The 17,265-nt window shown below is 57.1% G+C and overlaps 1 protein-coding gene across 3 annotated transcripts in view; it reads left to right on the top strand.

The window, feature by feature from the left end:
* The window catches only part of FAM193A (family with sequence similarity 193 member A), a 109,284-nt gene that overhangs the window by 52,104 nt on the left and 39,915 nt on the right, over nt 1-17,265 (top strand). For 2 of the 3 annotated variants that reach the window (XM_053923580.2, XM_053923582.2), the window contains exons 3-7: nt 3,143-3,273; nt 3,797-3,964; nt 6,920-7,154; nt 12,452-12,576; nt 16,847-17,000. In XM_053923580.2, the coding sequence (XP_053779555.1) occupies nt 3,143-3,273; nt 3,797-3,964; nt 6,920-7,154; nt 12,452-12,576; nt 16,847-17,000 (813 nt within the window). The remainder of the gene's footprint in view (nt 1-3,142; nt 3,274-3,796; nt 3,965-6,919; nt 7,155-12,451; nt 12,577-16,846; nt 17,001-17,265) is intronic. The other variant, XM_053923581.2, reaches the window with a different exon arrangement.

Genomic DNA, 17,265 nt, shown 5'->3' with positions numbered 1-17,265 from the left:
CAGTTGATGCTTCAGGAGTGTTGGAAAGCACTCACACCCTGTTGCTGGAGAGCGGGCACTGTGACTGCGGGCACTGTGACTCCCAGTGACTGAGGGCGGCGCCCCTTCGTCTGCGTCCTTCCTCGTCGTTGCTGGGTTCATGCAGCCCCTTCTGTCTGTGTCACCATTACCTGTGAGCGAGACATCTTAACCTTCTTTTATTTTTCTTAAAGACTTTATTTATTTATTTTTAGAGAGGGGGGAAGGGAGGGAGACGGAGAGGGAGAGAAACATCAATGTGTGGTTGCCTCTCACACGCCCCCTACTGCGCCCTGACTGAGAATCGAACCGGCGACCCTTTGGTTCACAGGCTGGTGCTCAATCCACTGATACACACCAGTCAGGGCTAGTCTCTTAAGTCTGTCTTATATTTCCTTTTTTAAGATTTTTTTTAAAGATAATCCGCTTGTGTTATTTTATTTAAGCCACTAACTTTGTGGTAACCTGTTGCAGCCGCAACAGGAGACTCACACACTTTCACCCACCAGCATGTCGGGTCTGTGAGGCCTGTCCTGTTGTGTGCAGGCAGTGTCTTATTGGTGGCTGCGTCCCGAGGACCTGGCTCAGGACCTCACTCCTGGGAGCTGCCTGCCGACTGAGCGGTTGGCTGTGCTGACCAGGAGTTCCCCCACCAGGCTGAGAGGGTCGGCCCAGAATGGACACCTGATCCTCTGAGATAGTTTTCATCTCCAGAAGTTCTGTTTGCTCGCTTTTTTACACCTCCTTGTGTTTCCCTCCTTGTGTGTGCACTCCCCTCTGCTTTCCTGAGCACGTGGAGTTTGTACTCTCTGGGTTCAGGTTCTCTCTGTCGGTAGCATCACATCTGTTGTTTGGGGTCTATTCCTGTCGATTGGTTTCTCTCCTGGTTATGTGTCACATTTTCTTGTTTCTTGGTTTTGGTATTGGATGCCGGACGTTTTGCATTTTACATTGTCGAGTGGTGGGTTTTGTTGTATTCCTTTAAAGTGCGTTGAACTTGGACAAAATATAGCGACCGAAGTTAAATCTGCATGAGCTGAGTGACTGTAAGGTGACGCATTTAAGGATTTACTGTGTAGTCGTCACGTGCCCTGTTTTCACACTTTGCCCCTGGTCAGCAGGAAATGCTCCTTCTCAGGTTCTCGGCTGCTGTTCCGAGGTTTCTGTGCACTAGGCAGCACGTGGGTGCTGGTGCACAGCCAGGAGCAGCTCAGAAAGGGTCCTGTGAGGAAGGCCACTAAACAGGCCAACACCAGGATTTCGGCAGGCAGTCTGGGATGACAGGAGAGCATCTGTGGTGCGTGAGGTGAGCAGGTCCCCTGCCCACATCTGTGCAAGGAGCTGAGGCCTGGCAAGGCCCACCCAGCAAGTAGCCACTCTGGAGCACGGGGTGGGGGACGGGACACGTAGGAGTTCAGAGGGTGCTGTTAGGACCTTGGGGAACAGCGAGGCAGCTGAGGAGCTGCAGGCTCAGCTGGGTGGGTTTGCTGGGGTCCGCCTCACACCCCCAAGGGGCAGGAGCAAGCAGAGAGAAGTCCAGGACTGGGGGAGGCCCTGCCTTTGTAGTGCCCCTCCAGCTCCCTCTTCTGGCAGGCTGGACATGGCGCCCCTGGCCAAAGAGCAGTTTGCAGGGCTGGCCTTCTTCACAGAGCAGGGCCAGCCAGGGAGGGTGGGTTTGGAGCTGAGGGGCTCAGTGGCCACCCTGAGTAGGTGTTGATCTTCTCACTGAGGCGAGACAGGTGGAGAGGTTCCCTCACTGAGACTGAGTGCGTCAGCACTCCCAGGAGAGGCTGCGGGGGCCATGACGGCAGAGCCGGAGCCTGTACTGGGGACCTGGACAGGAAGCCGGTCTGTCTCTGGGTAGAGCTCAGTGCTGTCTCACACTTGGAGGCACTGTGGCTGCTGCGTGGAGAAGGGGTCACAGTGGGTCAGCATGGGAACCCATGCAGGAGGTGGCTGTGGTTAGACTGGGCTGGAAGTGGGGCGGGACCAGGTGCTGGTGAGTCTGCTTAGCCCTGGAGGCAGGAGGGGCAGGATAGGTGCGCTCACCATCACTGAGGTGACCTAAACACCCAGCTGCAGCATGCGACCCGGGCCTCTGCCTGTTTCCTGGGCAGCCAGGAGGGTAGGGGTGGGGCAATGGGCATGGTGCTGGCTGTCCTGTTGGTGAACCCTGTGCGGGGAGGGGCGAGTACCTTCCTTCACCGTGTTTGGCCTCCAGCTCTTTAATAGTCCGTAAGACTGGTAACAGAGTCCCACTCTAGTCCTGTCACCAGGGGACAAGGTGCCAGCTGGGCGGGTCGTGCAGTTATGTTCTGAGATGGGGAAGTACAGGGAGGGCAAGGGTTTGTGGGGTGGGGCCTCAGGTTGTCTTGGTGTTCCCTGGAGTCGCTGTTGGCAACATCTTTTAGGTGCTGTTGGACGGCGAGGCGCAGAGGTCCACGCCTGCTCCACCGTCCTCCCCAAGCAGCCTCTTCCCTCAGCCAGAGCAGGCAGCCCAGTTGATGGGAGTCTGCGGGCCGGAGGCCTCTGGACGCTGGGCCGGAGTGGCCCCTAGGTTTCCACTCATTGCCATCACAGGTGACTGGCTGCGTCACTTCCTGGAGGTGCCCACTGGGGTGATCACCATGGGCTGCATAGGACCCTAGGGGTAGAGTTGCCCATTCGTAAAGATGGAAGGAAGCCCTTTGCCGTCCTCGTGGGATATAGAGTCAAAGGGGACAGACAACGGGCTCCAGACACGACTCTTGGGTGTCAGGGAGGAAAAGTTTTCCGTGTAACCTCGGTGCAGAGTTTTCAGAGTCTCGGTTTTATGTGGCTTTTAAAAGGCATTTTTCTGAAATTTATGTATGAGCATTTGGTTTTTTAATTAAATTTATTTTTATTCCATCACCGTTAACCCCCCCTACGCCCTCCTCCACCCCCACCCCACCGCAGCCACCACACTGTTGTCCATGCCCAGGAGTTCTAACGAACAAACGGAACGAGCAAGCAAAGCAGAGGCTGCCTCATGCAGAGCAGGGTCTCGGGGGGCGGGGGGTATGAGCAGAGGAAAGAGGTGGAGAGCTCCTGTGTGAGAGCATCTGCAACGTGACTAGTCTGTGCTGTTCTCTCTTTCAAACAGGGCCAGGACTTCCTGCTCCACGGCCCTCTGGGTGGGGCCCCGGCGGAGGCAGGCGGTGGGAGGCTGGCTCTGGGTGCCCAGCCTCCGCCCTCGGACACCACGTGTGCTTGTGATGCCTGCAGCGAGCGCAGGTACCGGAGCGGATGGGGGGCCACTGGACGGGTGCTGGGGCTGGGACAGGATTGGCTTCTTCACGAAGGCCACACACTGCTGAGAGGGAGCCCCTGGCCTATGGTGGGGCCGTTGGGAGGGAGCCCTGGATAAGTAAGGCTCCTCCCTCCTTCCCACCCTGGGCACTAACCGGCAGGAGCTAGTCCTCAGGAGGGACAGGAGCCAGGGCTCAGTCATTGGAGTCCAAGGATGATGGGGAGGGCGGGGGGGCTGGACTGGCTGCCCAGGACACAGGGACAGTGGGGGTGAGAGGCCGGGGAGCCAGGCTGGTCGGCATCCCCGGTCCCTGTTGAGTGAGGGGAGCCGATGTCTCCTGGAGACAAATGAGGTCTGGGAGACCGGATAGTGAGGGCAGCACTGGCCAGGGGCAGCAACAGCAGAGCCTGATGGAGGGGAGAGCTGGGTGTGGATGGGAGGGGCTGCGGGGCGGGGTAGGGAGGATGGGACTGACTGGCCCTCACCTGCCCTCATGCCGCCTCACAGGGAGAGCTCGGCAGAGACGGACCGGGAGCCACAGCAGCTGCAGAACTACTGGTCTGAAGTGCGCTACATGGTCCGCTGCATCTACCGCCAGGCGGGGACACCGCTGGCAGACGACCAAGACCAGTCCCTGGTGCCCGACAAGGAGGGGGTGAAGGAGCTCGTGGATAGGTACACGTGTCCCCCGTGTCGTGTGCCCCCAGGGCCTGGGCTCTGCCTGGAGTGGGAGCTGGGGGGCTCTGCCTCAGGGTCCGGGTGCACTGCACGTCGTCAGCAGACAACTGACAAGAGTGAGCCCTCTGCACAAAGCCTCGAATTCTGGTTTGCCGAAACCCTTGCTGCATGTGTGGTAAAAATGAGGTGACACACTTCTGTCATTTGTCTGTATTGAGATCGACACTAAGTACTTACTGTGCTGGAACAAGGCTAAGCACGCGCTCAGCCCAGGAAGACACTCTGGCAGCTGTCGCACCTGCAAGGCGAGGAAACGGAGGCCTAGGGCACGGAGCCTGGGAGGACGGCCAGCTGGGGCCAGGCCTGTCCAGGCTGTAGTGGGCAGGCGCGGCCCAGCCCACAGCGTCTACTCTCCAGCGGGCACTGTGTGCTCGTGACAGCTCAGGATCCGGGTGGACGTCGTTTCCAGTTTTCCTCGTAGTTTTAGCATCTTTGTTTTTCTTTTTTGAAGTGTTCCAAATAAAAGTGACAAATTTGAGCTGGAAGCTTCATGGTTCGACTTCTCATACCGGTTTTTTTGCATGTTTTGAATGCAGCACCTGTGGCTGTTGTGTAGCCCTTGTTTCTCCTGGACGTGGGAGCAGTGGTGGGCTGTGCGTGGGCTGTGTGAGCTGGCTGGTGGATGCGGCCAGTGTGTTCGGGTGGGAGCTGTGTGCCTTTTTCGAAGTTAGGTCTCCCAGTGAGTATTAGAAGAAAGCACGCCACCTGCACGTGGTCCATGGCTTCGCAGCTCATGCACGCCTGGGAAGAGGCTAACGTGAAATAAGAGCTGAAAGAAAGCACTCAGCAAGTCACAGTGCAGAGGAGGGATCTGTGGCCGAGACAAGGAGGTGGCCCGTGCAGGGCTGAGGCTGGGGACAGTGCTGCTCTGACAGTGAGTGAGGTGCCCTGTCCGGGACGCCAGAACGCCACGTCCCCGTTAGAGGTGTGTCTCGCACACTCTGTCTCTCCCAGTCCTTGTGTCCAAGAGCACTTTCTGTTTCAGTGCCGACACTCGGGAAAGGGATGTCAGGGAAGCCCACTGCCAGGGGCTGCACAGGCTGGTAGAGGTCGCTCCTTCCCCTCTCTGGGGCCCTCTGCTTCTCTCTAGATCTGGCTCTGCCCCCGCCTCCCACCCCTCCCTGTTCTCATACCTTCGTTTCTCCCCTGGAGCGTTGGCATTTGCTCTTCTCTGTCAGAATGTTCTGCCCTTTTCAGGGTCTCTCTCTCTGTCTTATCTCCCTCCCATCACTCACATCAGTCTCCAGGCACCTTCTCAAAGAGGCCACCCATCTAAAGTCTGAGGGCCTCCTCATGTCGCTTGTTATCCCCTTCCCCCCAGAACAGCATTCTGTGCGCGTGCACAGGCCAGCTGGCCCCGGCTCCCCTGGTCTCTCTGCCCTGGGCGTGGGCGCCGTGGCGTGGCCTCCAGCACACGGTGCAGTGTGTGCAGCAGGGGTGTTTGGGTGGGCCTCCACGGCCTCTCCAGCACACTCCGCCTCTGCCCCGGAACTTGAAACAGATCTGTTGGCAAAAATACCACCCAGTCATTTCACTAAATTTATAAGATACACAGGCAAGGAAATAAGATACAATGTATGTCTAGTTTCACCAGGCTGAGGGGCTAAGAAGGAAGCGTCCGGTGTACTTGTGAGTTTGTTGGTCCCTGTGTCCTTTGAGTTTTGTGTGGCTTTTCTGTAACAGATGAAATTCATTCTGTTCCAGAAGACAGCTAGGCTAGATTGCTAGGCTAAAAATTCTGTGTATCTCTCTGAAGTGTACTAACCACAGTGGGAATCCACGGGTTGTTACTGTGTCTCTGGCCACGTTTTACGTAAAGCGTCACTCCATTGCGGGATTTTACTTGGCTTTTACGGCTGAGGTGGAGTGGGGGTTTTAAAGGGGGATAGGCAGTAACTCATTCTGCTTTCTTGACCAGACGTGGTGCCCAGCAGGTGAAAGGATCCATTCTATAAAGTCCCAAAACTGTAGCTTACGGTGTCCCACAGCCCAGGTCTAAAGAAGTGGCTCCCTCCACGCCGGGGGTGGGGACGGGTGCTGGACTGGTGCTCCAGTGGTCCTCGCCGTCCACCACGGGGCTCTCCAAGGCTCACGGTGGACAGTAGTGCCCGCCACTGGAGAACAGGCTAGGAAGGGACTCTGTGGGGACGCCAGCCGCTGCTGCGGCCTGGTGGGGGTGGCGGGGACATGCTGATTTTTTTCTTGCTCTTCAGCTTACAGACTTTATTTTATACACTTGTATGAGTGTTTTGGTGGGATAATTTAAAGAGAGAGAAGCTGTGTCTAAGTTTCCCCTGGTTATAAAACCAGCGCAAGCTCACTGGGACTGTGTACTGAACTCCAAGAAAGCAGAGGTGCTGACTGTGGCCTCCCCCAGTCTCGGAATCACCTCAGCGGGGTCATTTTTTTCACTTATTAACGCTTTCAGTTGCCTAAGTTATTAATTCAACAGTCCAGTGTCACCCTGAGGCACTGGTGTGTCCACTCTGCCACCTGCTGGCTCTGTGGGTTCCCACACCCTCCCAAGCCCGTGTGGGCTTCAGTGTTCAATCCTCTGAGAGCCCACGGGATGGTGACTGAGCCAGTAGAGAGACAGGGTCTGCCGGGCGGGTGACTGAGTTAGCACAGGGGAGAGAGTACCGGCACAGAGGACGCTCTCAGTAAATGTCAATTTTGGGGGCCATTATGGGATGATGTGGGGACATTCCTGATGCTTTCTGCCCATCTCCCTCTGTTGAGATGGGTGAATGCACCTTCCTGGGATATGAGAAGGTGGTGTCGTTTCAGGGGGGCTTCTGGGGAAAGGCATCGAGAACGATGCTCATAGATGTAAAATGCCCTCCAAGGGGAGCAGGGCTCACGAGTGAGTGGTGACTGTCTTTCTCTGTGCAGGCTCTGTGAGAGGGACCCCTACCAGCTGTATCAGCGACTGGAGCAACAAGCCCGAGAGTACGTGCTGGAGATGAAGGTCCGCCTCCTGCGGCAGCTGTCGGCCGCTGCCCGGGTGCGGGCGCCGTCTGGCCTGCAGGGCCCACCTCAGGCCCACCAATTCATCTCCCTGCTGCTCGAGGAGTACGGCGCCCTCTGCCAGGCGGCCCGCACCATCAGCACCTTCCTCGGCACGCTGGTGAGGGAGCCTGCCTTCCTCTGGCTCTGCTGGGCACTAGGAGCCATGTGGTCGGGTGAAGTGCGTCCTGGCGTCGGTGGCGTGCGGCCCAGACCGTCGCTGCGACGCCTGGGCGGCAGGGGGAGCCTGACTTCTCTCCCCTCCTCCTGCTGTGGGACAGAAGTCTTGAGTGGTGGGAAGTGGTGACGTGTCATGAAACACCGTTTGGGGAGTGTGGAGCCTAGGGAGTGAGGTGGCGGACAGGGCGGTGAGGACCAATGTGTGGTCGGCAGGGACACGAAAGACAACGGCTGCTTTGGCAGCTGGTCACTGTTGCCGCTGTGCACAGGAAGTGTGTGTGTGGAGGGCGCACTGCTCCCGGCTCCCGGGCTTTCAGTTCTCAGCTCACCGCACAGAGCCCACCCATGCAGGAGCCTCGAAGCCCTAATGAAGGAGACAGACAGGGTGCTCTCCCTGGGTCTTAGACTGCCGCCAGTAGTAACGCTGGCGGGGGGTCGTGGAGATGCGGCTGCTGGCAATGGGCTGGAGACAGCCTCGGCACCCGCTGGTTGGAAGGTGGCCACACCCCCTGGAGAGACAGCCTCTCGTCTCTTGACTGCCACGAAGCACCTGTGCCAGTCTGGGGGTGTCATCGTGACTTAGGTTGTGTTGAGTGGTGCTTTCCTGGGCTAGTTTCTTAGTGGTGAGACCACACTTCGAAACAGATTGTTCCTGAGTTTGAGCCCAGTGGCCTTTATGTGACTCTCAAGTTGACAGACCTTCCCACCAGAAAAGTTCACATGCACAGTTTTGCGAGTAATTTGTGGGGGGCATTCAGGAACTTCTTCAGGCATCGCTACAGTAGAGGGGGCCATTTGTTCAGTGACTCCCTTGGAACCTGACGAAAGCGCTGGTTGGGAGAGGAGCTGGTGAGGGACGGGGTCAGCCAGCCCTGTGTCAGGACTGTGGTCTTGGAAGTGGGGCCCCGTCCCAGGGCAGGCTGCGCTGGCCCTGGTGCCCGGCTCCTGCGCCGTGGGCTGGCATGCTCCCTCTCTATCTTTCTCTTGCACTCTGCCTCCCGCATGTCCTTCTGCCCTTTAGAAGCCGTCCCCGACAGCACCCTGGGACCATCTGTGTCTCTGAGGACACGAGCCATAGCTCAGCACGTCTTCTGGCTGTACCTGCCGCCACGCCTGAGCTGGCCGCCTCTGTACAGGCCCCAGGAGTCAGCGTGGGATGCTGTTCTGTGAAGCCAACAACAGTTAGTTTGAACGACACTTCCTGGAGCACACTCCTAGCAACTTACACAGACTGTTTCTTATGGTCTGGAAAAAACTCGTGAGTTTGGTGCACAAAGTACAGCTCTTTGGTCAGTGATCCATTTTTCCTTCGCACAGAGATACTCACTTTGGTCTCCAGTGGCACAGCGGACAGGGCCCTCTGATCGCTTACGTCCTCCGAGGGAAACAGTTGAATTACTGGTCGACAAGCTTGAACGAGAGAAAGTCGGTTCAAGCACATTGCTGAGGTGGCGTGAAAGACAGGAAGGAAGCCTCAGAGCTGAGAAACTCCTGTGCTCGAAAGTCAACACACACCCAGGGATTTCTCCTAACGCCAGGGCACGGCCTGCAGCCTGAGTCCACCCCAGGTGGGGTCTGCACCTGCTGCTGTGACCACGGGGACTCACTGCAGTGCAGGGGAGAAGCAGAGGGTCCTTGCGCTGCAGGGGCAGCAGGGACATTTGCCCCGGGACCTCGGCCAGGTGGGTGGGAAAGCGCAGCTGGGCCTCCTGGAGATGTGTGGTCTGACCTGAGGCTGTTGGTGTCGTGAGAGAGTCTCAAGCCTGGAAGTGACTTTGCAGTGACTGCAGATTGCCAGTCAAGTCAGGCAGCCATAGGTCCCTCTGCAGGGCTTGACATCACCGTGTGTAAGCACAGACCGTGTCGCACCCACAAAACTGACAGGGTTTCTTGTTATCAAGTAACACCTAGTCCATATAAAAATTTTCCAATCAGATCAAAAATCTCTCTGTGGTTGGAGTGTTCAGGTGAGGGCCCAAGAAGGTCCACAAGTGGTTCACAGCATCCTTCCCGGCCCACCCTGCGTCTCCGTGGCCTAAAGGGCCTGCAGAGCTCCACTGAGATAAACCCTGTGTCAGGGTCTCTGAGCAGCTCCACAGTTGGGGCTTAAAAACTGAAGGCCCCAGAGAACTTTTGTTAACTTGGATTTTATCAATCAATATTTCCTGTATGGAAATTAAAAGAGAAATTTAGAAATGTTTATTACTTTAAAAATAACAAGCCCGTTACATAACAAAAAGAGCCTTTTTTGAATTAAAAAAACTCTTCCAAAACAACATATTTATTTAGAAGGGGGGTATCGCTTACATTTTTGCAAATCTCTAGAGTCTGGCTTGATACAGGACACCTGGATTCTCATACCTGCTCTGCAGTCGGCTTGCTGTCCTAGGCTGTCGCAGTGGACGCCACTGCAGAGCTGGACACGGATCTGTCTTCGGGCAAGTTGCTGTGGCGGTCGCTCCTTGAAAGAACGCTGGAGCCCGAGTGCTTCTTAAGTTAGTTTCGGTATCGGCTGTGAAACCAAATCACAGAGCGGACCACACGCTGTCCCAGCGGACCTGCTCATGCGTGGTTTCCTGGTGGCACGCACCGCTCGCCTGTCGTCACCAACAGTGTGATTCAGTGTGAAGAGTCACTGGTCCTCGTCAGAAAGACCTTTACGTGTGGAGGAGCTTCAGGGCCGCTGTGGCAGATGCAGATTTTCCTCAGTTCTGATTCTTGCTTGAAAGCTTGAGATTTGATGGCCACAATCGGGTCAGCCATTTTCCATCAAGCAGCGAGGTCACTTGCTGTGCAGGCCCCACCAGCTGACTCTCTGCTGACCCTGACATCTCCAGAAGTGACCCCCCTGCTCTCTTGACTGTGCAGAACCCACAGGATGCATTCCCATGGAAACCCATTTCCAGACATGTGACCTTCTCCGAAGTGTGCTCCTAGGGTCACTGCACACTGCCCCAGGGGACCAGGGTCGCATTTCTTCTACACATTAAGTAGTAAAACGAAATGGATACTACACTTAAGTTATGCTGCCAGGCCTCTGGCAAATGCCCCACCAGGCTGTAATAATCCTGAAATCCGAATTTCCATCCACAAAGACGTGGGAGCCCTGAATACCCTGCTGTCTCTCCGGGTCTGCTGTAGGCCTTGTTTTGGAAACACCCCCCCACCCCACCCCCAGCTTATGCATTTGAATGTGGGGAGGAAGACGAGCTCGGGTGGGAACGCCTTCGAATCCTAGCACTGGGGCTTCTGCCTGGCTGGGCCTGGTCTCCTGTCTCCGCCATGACAGCACACGCCCCGCCGAGCCTGTGCCCCATGTGCCCTGAGCAAAGAGCTCAGCTTGGAGGAGGCTGTTTCTGGCCCAAATTCAGGGCTGTTGCTGGTGTCAGAACCACTGGTGCTGGCTGCAGGGAGCACTCTGCACTCAAGCCGGCGTCCCTGCCGGTCTCAGGTGGTGAAGTGAGTTTGGGGTCTGCTCTTTCTGTCACATCTCATCTGAAGTGTAGTTTCAGATTTCATAGAAAACACCGAGTGTGGCCCTGGCCAGTGGCTCTGGGAGTTAGAGCGTTGTCCCGTACACTAAGGTCGCAGGTTTGGTCCCTGATCAGAGCACAGACAAGAAGCAACAGTGAGTGTATGATTAAGTAGAAAAACTCTCACCCTTCCCCCAACCCCAGATCAATAAATAAACATTTAAAAAAATTCCGAACATCCTCTGAAATCAGTTTTTGCCCAGTTATCTTTAGTTAATGTCAGCCCCAAATGCCACAGCTTTCATCCTGTGTTGTAACTCATTGCTGGGTGCTCATAGGCTGGCAGGTGGGGCCCACTGACTCCGTCCCGAAGATATGTGGGGGGCAGGACCCTTGGGGGCCCGCCCTGCCCCTCCCTCTGAGGGCCTGGTCTGCAGCTGCCTTAGCTCCTGCCTGTTCTTTGTTGTGGAGACAGATCATAAATTGGCTCATGGCCTGCTGCTCATGCCCGGGGCACTGCTGGAGGACCGGACCCGCTGCATTAGTCTGTGCCTGTGCAGACTGGCCTCTGGCGGTCTGTGACACGGGGCCTCCTGACGCTTCCAGCTGTGGCTGTGACGTTACAGACACACCGAATCGGAATCAGGGGCTAAGTGTGTCAGTCCTGGGCCCTGGCCTCCTGCACGCCCCGCTTCCCCGTGTGGTGCCCTGGCTCAGAGAGGCATCAGTTGTGGAGTGTGGGTGAGCCATCACGGTGCAGGTGGTGAGAGCAAGGCAAGGTGCCAAGTGACACTGAGGAGAGGTCGGGAACTGTGCAGATGTCCCAGAGCCCTGGCTGGGGACCGCAGGAACTAGCAAGCAACACCAGCGTGCATGCGCACATGGCTCGTTGTCAGGGCACAAGCGATGGAGCCTTCCCCTGTAGGTCGTTCATGGGCATCTCCAGGCAGCAGAATGGTAAACAGGCAGAGGCCACTATGTGTCGTCCCCGAGGGATCTGTTTCTGATGGGACACGCAGTGACAATGTGGGGTGGTAGGCAGTCCCTGAGCAGGCTGTCTTCAGGGCGGGAGCCCTCCCCCAGCACCGTGGGCCATTCAAACACAAGGCGTGTGCGTGGCGCTCATGGGCAGGAGCCCGATGCACTCCTGCAGGGTTACAGCGAGGCCTGTCCACAGTGCGGGTGGCCTGTTGGGAAAGGAACACGCTGTCTCTGCCGGTCCCCTCGTGTTGAGGGCTGGTGCATGTCTCTCCTGGTGTCATTCTGCGTGGTGGCCAGCACACTCCCGGGCATGAAAGTTGTGGTCTAAACTCAGTGGTGAGTTTCTGCAGTTTTATTAAGGAGAGAAAGCCCTGACCTTCCGCAGGTGTCACTCAGGAAGTAGTTTGCTTCCATCAGAAGAGGAGGTTTCTCCAGACAGGCAAGGAGAGGACTTTGCCGTACTTTGTCGTAGAAGGACCTGTGTGCATTTGAACTGTGAAAAGTAGGGGTTTTGACACTTTTGAAAGCACAATTGTAAGAAATGACCACCTAGTATGTGGAGCCATTCCCTTCTTCCTCTGCCCCCTCCTCACCTGCGTGGGCCCCCCCCCCTTCTGTCTGTGTGTGAGTGTGGGCGGGAGGCTGGCGGCCCGCGTCTCCAGGGGTGCGTGCTCTGCACAGGAGCAGCACTCCTCATCCGGTGGAGGGGGAGAGGAAGTCCTTCTGGGGAGTTTTTAGTGTACATCAACTCAGTATGTCTTGTTTTTTGTTTTTTTTTCACTAGGAAAATGAGCACTTGAAAAAGTTCCAGGTGACATGGGAACTACATAATAAGCACCTGTTTGAAAATCTGGTTTTTTCGGAGCCCCTTCTCCAGAGCAACTTGCCAGCACTGGTGTCGCAAATCAGGTATTTAGTCTTCACGTGCATGTGTCCCCACGGTGTAGCGGCCTGGTCCTGCACCCGAGTGCAGCGTGTGCGGCTCTGAACACCACCGTGGTGTGGAAGGCCTTGTTGGGAGAGCCACAGGGTCCCGGTGAAACCAGGCCAGGTAGGAAGCTGAAGACCGGAGTGATACGGTTACACCTGAGAGTGACAAGCCCAATATCAGTGCTGCTAAATTGTAACACCACAGACTCCTTACGAATGAGGAGAAGCAGCGGCAAACAGCCTCTTAGCTTGACAAGTCCTGGGCACGGCCGGGTGGCTGTGCTGTCATCCTTGCTGTGGCATTGGGTGTGCCAGGGGTGGGAAGGCAGGGGGAGGGCTGTAGCGTGGGTCTTAGGGGCCAGGAGGTTCCTGGGCACTGGGCACGGGGTCCCAGCTTCCCCCCTGGTGCTTCCCCCCGTGAGGGCCAAGGCAGGTGCAGCAAGCATGGCACCCAGGGCAGTTGCCCAGGCATCTGCTGTCCGTGAACCTAGGGCTGGGCTACTGGTTCCCCTCCTTGTCTGCTCTCCCCTCTGCACTGACTCGCACACCAGGTGCATCGCAGTGGTGGCACAGGTGTGGTTGTGTTTCTTTAAATGTCCTTATCGAGAGTTGGACCAGACTCACAAGAACAGAAATTATTATCACTATTATTTTCTTAGAGGGGGAGGGAGGGAGGGAGGGAGAGAGAGAGAAAAACTTTAGTGTGAGAGAGAAACATCAATCGGTTGCCTCTCACGTGCCCCCCCAGCCGGGGACCGAACTACAACCCAGGTATGTGCCCTGACCGGGAATCAAACCTGTTATCTTTCCAGGACTGGAAATTATTTTTAAGTAAATAAATTGCTGTTGTAGTTGACTTACAGACCACTTGTTTTTTTCTCTTGAAGCCTGTGTACAGACCCAGCCTTCATTTCCTATATTCTGAAATTCAGTCCGAGGTCTGAGCTGCCCCCCTGCATGCCCCGCCTCTGGGGAAGTGCGGCCGCCTGGGCGATGACTAAGCACGTCAGGGATGAGGAGGCGGGGGAAAGGGCTGCCACACGTGCGGCCCAGGCCCTGGTTGGTCCCCTCTGCACGCTGCCGGCCCCTGTCCTGGGGGCTGCACAGAGACCTGGTGTCCTTGGGGTGCCGCCTGCAGTCCTCACAGAAGAGAGAGTCAGGGACCTTCAAAGCACGAGTCTGAAACGCGGAACCCGGTTCTGTCCCCACTCACGACGTCCAAGTCCACACAAGCACGTTGTAGAAAGAGGCCTGCATCTTGGCAGGCGGGAGTTGACCAAGATTACAGCGTATTTATCCTTGTTTTTTGTTGATCTGGTGAGCCAGTGAGTTTGATGGGCCTGTCTTCGAATGGGAGGTGGCGACAGGAACCTGATGTGTGCCAGGGCACACCATTGTTTTCTGTGCCCTGCTTCTGGGTTTCTCCTCTGCTCCCTGTGGAGGATGCTGTTCACTCTCAAACCGGAGTTCCGGGGCCAGGCATTGCTCTCAGGGGCAGGCAGGTGAGGGGAACAGAGACGGACGCGAGCTGGGGAGGAGGGGTGCGGAGTGGTCCCCAAGCGCTGGGCACCCAGAGCAGGGTTCCCTGCAGACTCTGCAGACGGCGGATGAGTCAGATTTGAGCTCGTGCTGCAGGTACCCCGTTGCCCACTCAGAAAAGTGTGCGGTGGGTTATACATGAACCCCCCCACGCTCTGAGGTCATGGCCTCGTCTGTGGCACAAGAAACCAACTGTTGTTGGTATGGTGACACTTTGTGACCGGGCCTATATTTGTTCAGCTGTATGCTACAGTGAAATCGAGATCCAGAGAACAACACAGAGCAAAGGTGTCACTTAATGAGCTGTGAGCAGACGGACGTCCTGCAGGTACCGCAGGTACCGCCCGGCCGGCCTTTCTTTGTCCCCTCGCCGCTCCACTGAGCGTGTGCTCGGTCGGCCCTGCCTGGGTTTATCTCAGGGAAGCCACGCCTCTCCTAACAGTTGCGAAGCTCTCTGAGAACGTGCAGGGCGCTGGCTCGGAGTACCACGTGATTGGTTTTCTAAAGTTGTAACCGTGCAATGACACACACCTCGTTAAGTTTGAGCGTGCGATTCCACGGCATTGTTGCATCCCCACTGTCGAACGACCATCGCCAGCACCCGTTTCTAGAACTTTCCATCTCCCCAAACAGAGGCTCTGTCACCATGGTACAGTGACCTGCCTCACCTCCCCCCCCACCCCCGCCCCTTTGCTGCATGTGTTTTGAGCTGCTTAATCTGCAGGTCCTCCACCCCTTTTCCGTCAAATGTATTTAGTAACAACTAGGACCTGTTTATTCTGGGGCAGAGCCTGGGCTGCAGCCCGGGAGGTGGTGGCAGCACCCGGAAGCTCTATCGGACTGCGCTTCCATCCCAGCGGCTGGACTAGGAGCCTTGTGGCTTTTGGTAGCCAGGGCCCACTGTGGCCTCTACTTTGTGGTGTCTATATAACATTGGTTGTTAGGGGAAATTCCAGTTGGGGTCGTAATGAGCTTCCTCACACCGATTCTCTCTCGTTCTCCTGATCACTTGTCATCTCACTGCACGTTATCTGTCGTCGATACCAGCAGGGGTGTCGTCCACCTGCTGTCGCGTTTTTACAGAGAGAACGGTCAGATAGGAACTCGTTTGCCAAACCGTTGTCACTGGACCCTGGGGTCAGCCCTTGGGATCTGTCTCCTTGGGGCTCCACCCAGCTCTGCTTGACTGGAAGCCTGTGCCTGCAAGCTGTGCTGCCGTGACCACACGGGGACATCCCAGGGCCCTGTTGGCTCCAGGCAGACCCTGTGGACAAGTGGGTCTCGCCTCCAGGTCCTGGGCCGAGGCCGGCGCTCCCTGGCATTCCCTGGCATGCCCGTTTCCTCTCCGCTGCGGGGCAGGTGCTGCAAGAGTGGCTGTCTGTCAGTCTGTGGTGAGCAGCAGTGGGGAGGGCACGCTGCGTCCTGGCTGCTAGGGTGGGGTGCTGTCAGGCCTGCAGGCCCTCTGGGCCTCTGTAGACCCCAGAGGCGCCTCTGAGTCTCTGGGTGTATGTCTGGGGGTTTGTGTCCTGAGGGCAGAAGCAGCCCCCATCACTGTGGGGGTCGATGTGGGAGTCAGCGTCTCCCCCTCTCTCTCTTCCTCCTGGTGCCCTGCCCCTGACTCCGCCAAGCCCTCTGGAAGCACGCTTCCTCTGTACGGTCAGCACAGGCGTGTCTCCCCAGGGGGCGCGTGGGGACGGGGCAGAGGAGCCGTTTGCACCCACTGGTTTAAAGTCGCTTTGTTGCGTGCTGTTAGCATAAAATTATCAAGTTGTCGTGCAGGAGAGCTCTGGAAGTGTAGAAAGCCACGAGGAGAAGGAGGCGCTGTGCACCACTGGGCACTTCTGCACGCCTCGCTCGGCCTGCCCCGCGCACGCGCCTGACACAGCGCCGCAGTCTCGCCTCGCGCAGCACGTGAGAGCCGGTCTGCGTGCCTGTGGGCCTCCTCCTGCCTGGCACCTGGGGCTGGAAGGCAGCACTGTGGCGTCAGTCCCCTGGGGGCCGCTGCCAGAGCTCCACACAGACAGCACCGGCTGTCAGCCCTGCATCCTCTTGTGCTCTGGGCAGTTACAGATGTTGTCTTTGATTTTGAAACTCCTTGTCCACACGTCTTCATGTACAGTTATTTTGGCTCAGATGTTCATATATTTAAATGCCACGAAAATGAATGGTTTCCCGTGAGAAGCGGCAGGTCCCCTTGTCCTCACACAGGTCTCTCTGGCCGCCTCCCTCAGGCCACCCCCCCAACCCTGTCTCCTTTCGCAGACACGTGTGCATTTTCCACATTGTCTGCCCATGTACGTGTCCTTTGTTTCCTGTTCACGTTCTCATTTCCCATTTTATTGTGTTTCTTAACACGGCATAAAACAGAGTGAACGAAAGTATAATCACATTTGGTTGTTTGACCCAGGTTTTCTGTTTGACCTCATCTGGGGACCAGGCCCAGACCGTGCACCTGCCCCGACCGCTTTATTCTCGGCGCACGTGTGGCGCACCGAGTCGCTGGGCCTGCGCCATCGTAGCGTGGCAATGTTCACCACCCGCTCTGTCCTGGGAGCTCTTCCTCCCCAGAGCTGCTCCTCAGTGCCAGACCATGCCGGGTGCCTTGCACGCCCATCGAAGTCCCTCGCCGCGGCCTGCGTGGTGCCGAGTCCTCTGGTCGCTGGCTTAGAGCCTGTGGACCCTTCTCGTGTTGAAAGGCCTCTCTTCACAGGCTGGGCACCACGACGCACGGCACCTGCAGTGAGGACGCCTACAGCACCTTGCTGCAGCGGTACCAGCGCTCCGAGGAGGAGCTGCGCAGGGTGGCCGCGGAGTGGCTGGAATGCCAGAAGCGGATCGACGCCTACGTCGATGAGCAGGTGCGGGTACGCCAACCCCGCCGTGTGCGTGGCGTGCGGGCGGGGTGCCCATGGGGTCGCCCTTGCCCAGCGTGCCTGCAGGGCTTGGCAGTAGGGGGTCGGATCACCATTGGCCCGGTCATGCCCACTGTCACCCTGCAGGCTGCTGCCCAGGTGGGGGCAGTGGCTCTGAGTCTGGGCACGTCGCCCATTGCTGAGCACGGGCCTTTGAGAGCCTGGGACGCACGCACGGACAGGTGTGACCTTCAGGGCCCGTTCTACCCCCTGACTG

The sequence above is a fragment of the Desmodus rotundus genome, chromosome 4 (assembly GCF_022682495.2).
Source record: "Desmodus rotundus isolate HL8 chromosome 4, HLdesRot8A.1, whole genome shotgun sequence".
NCBI classification, from domain to species: domain Eukaryota; kingdom Metazoa; phylum Chordata; class Mammalia; order Chiroptera; family Phyllostomidae; genus Desmodus; species Desmodus rotundus.
This window is presented reverse-complemented; position numbering and strand designations above follow the sequence as displayed.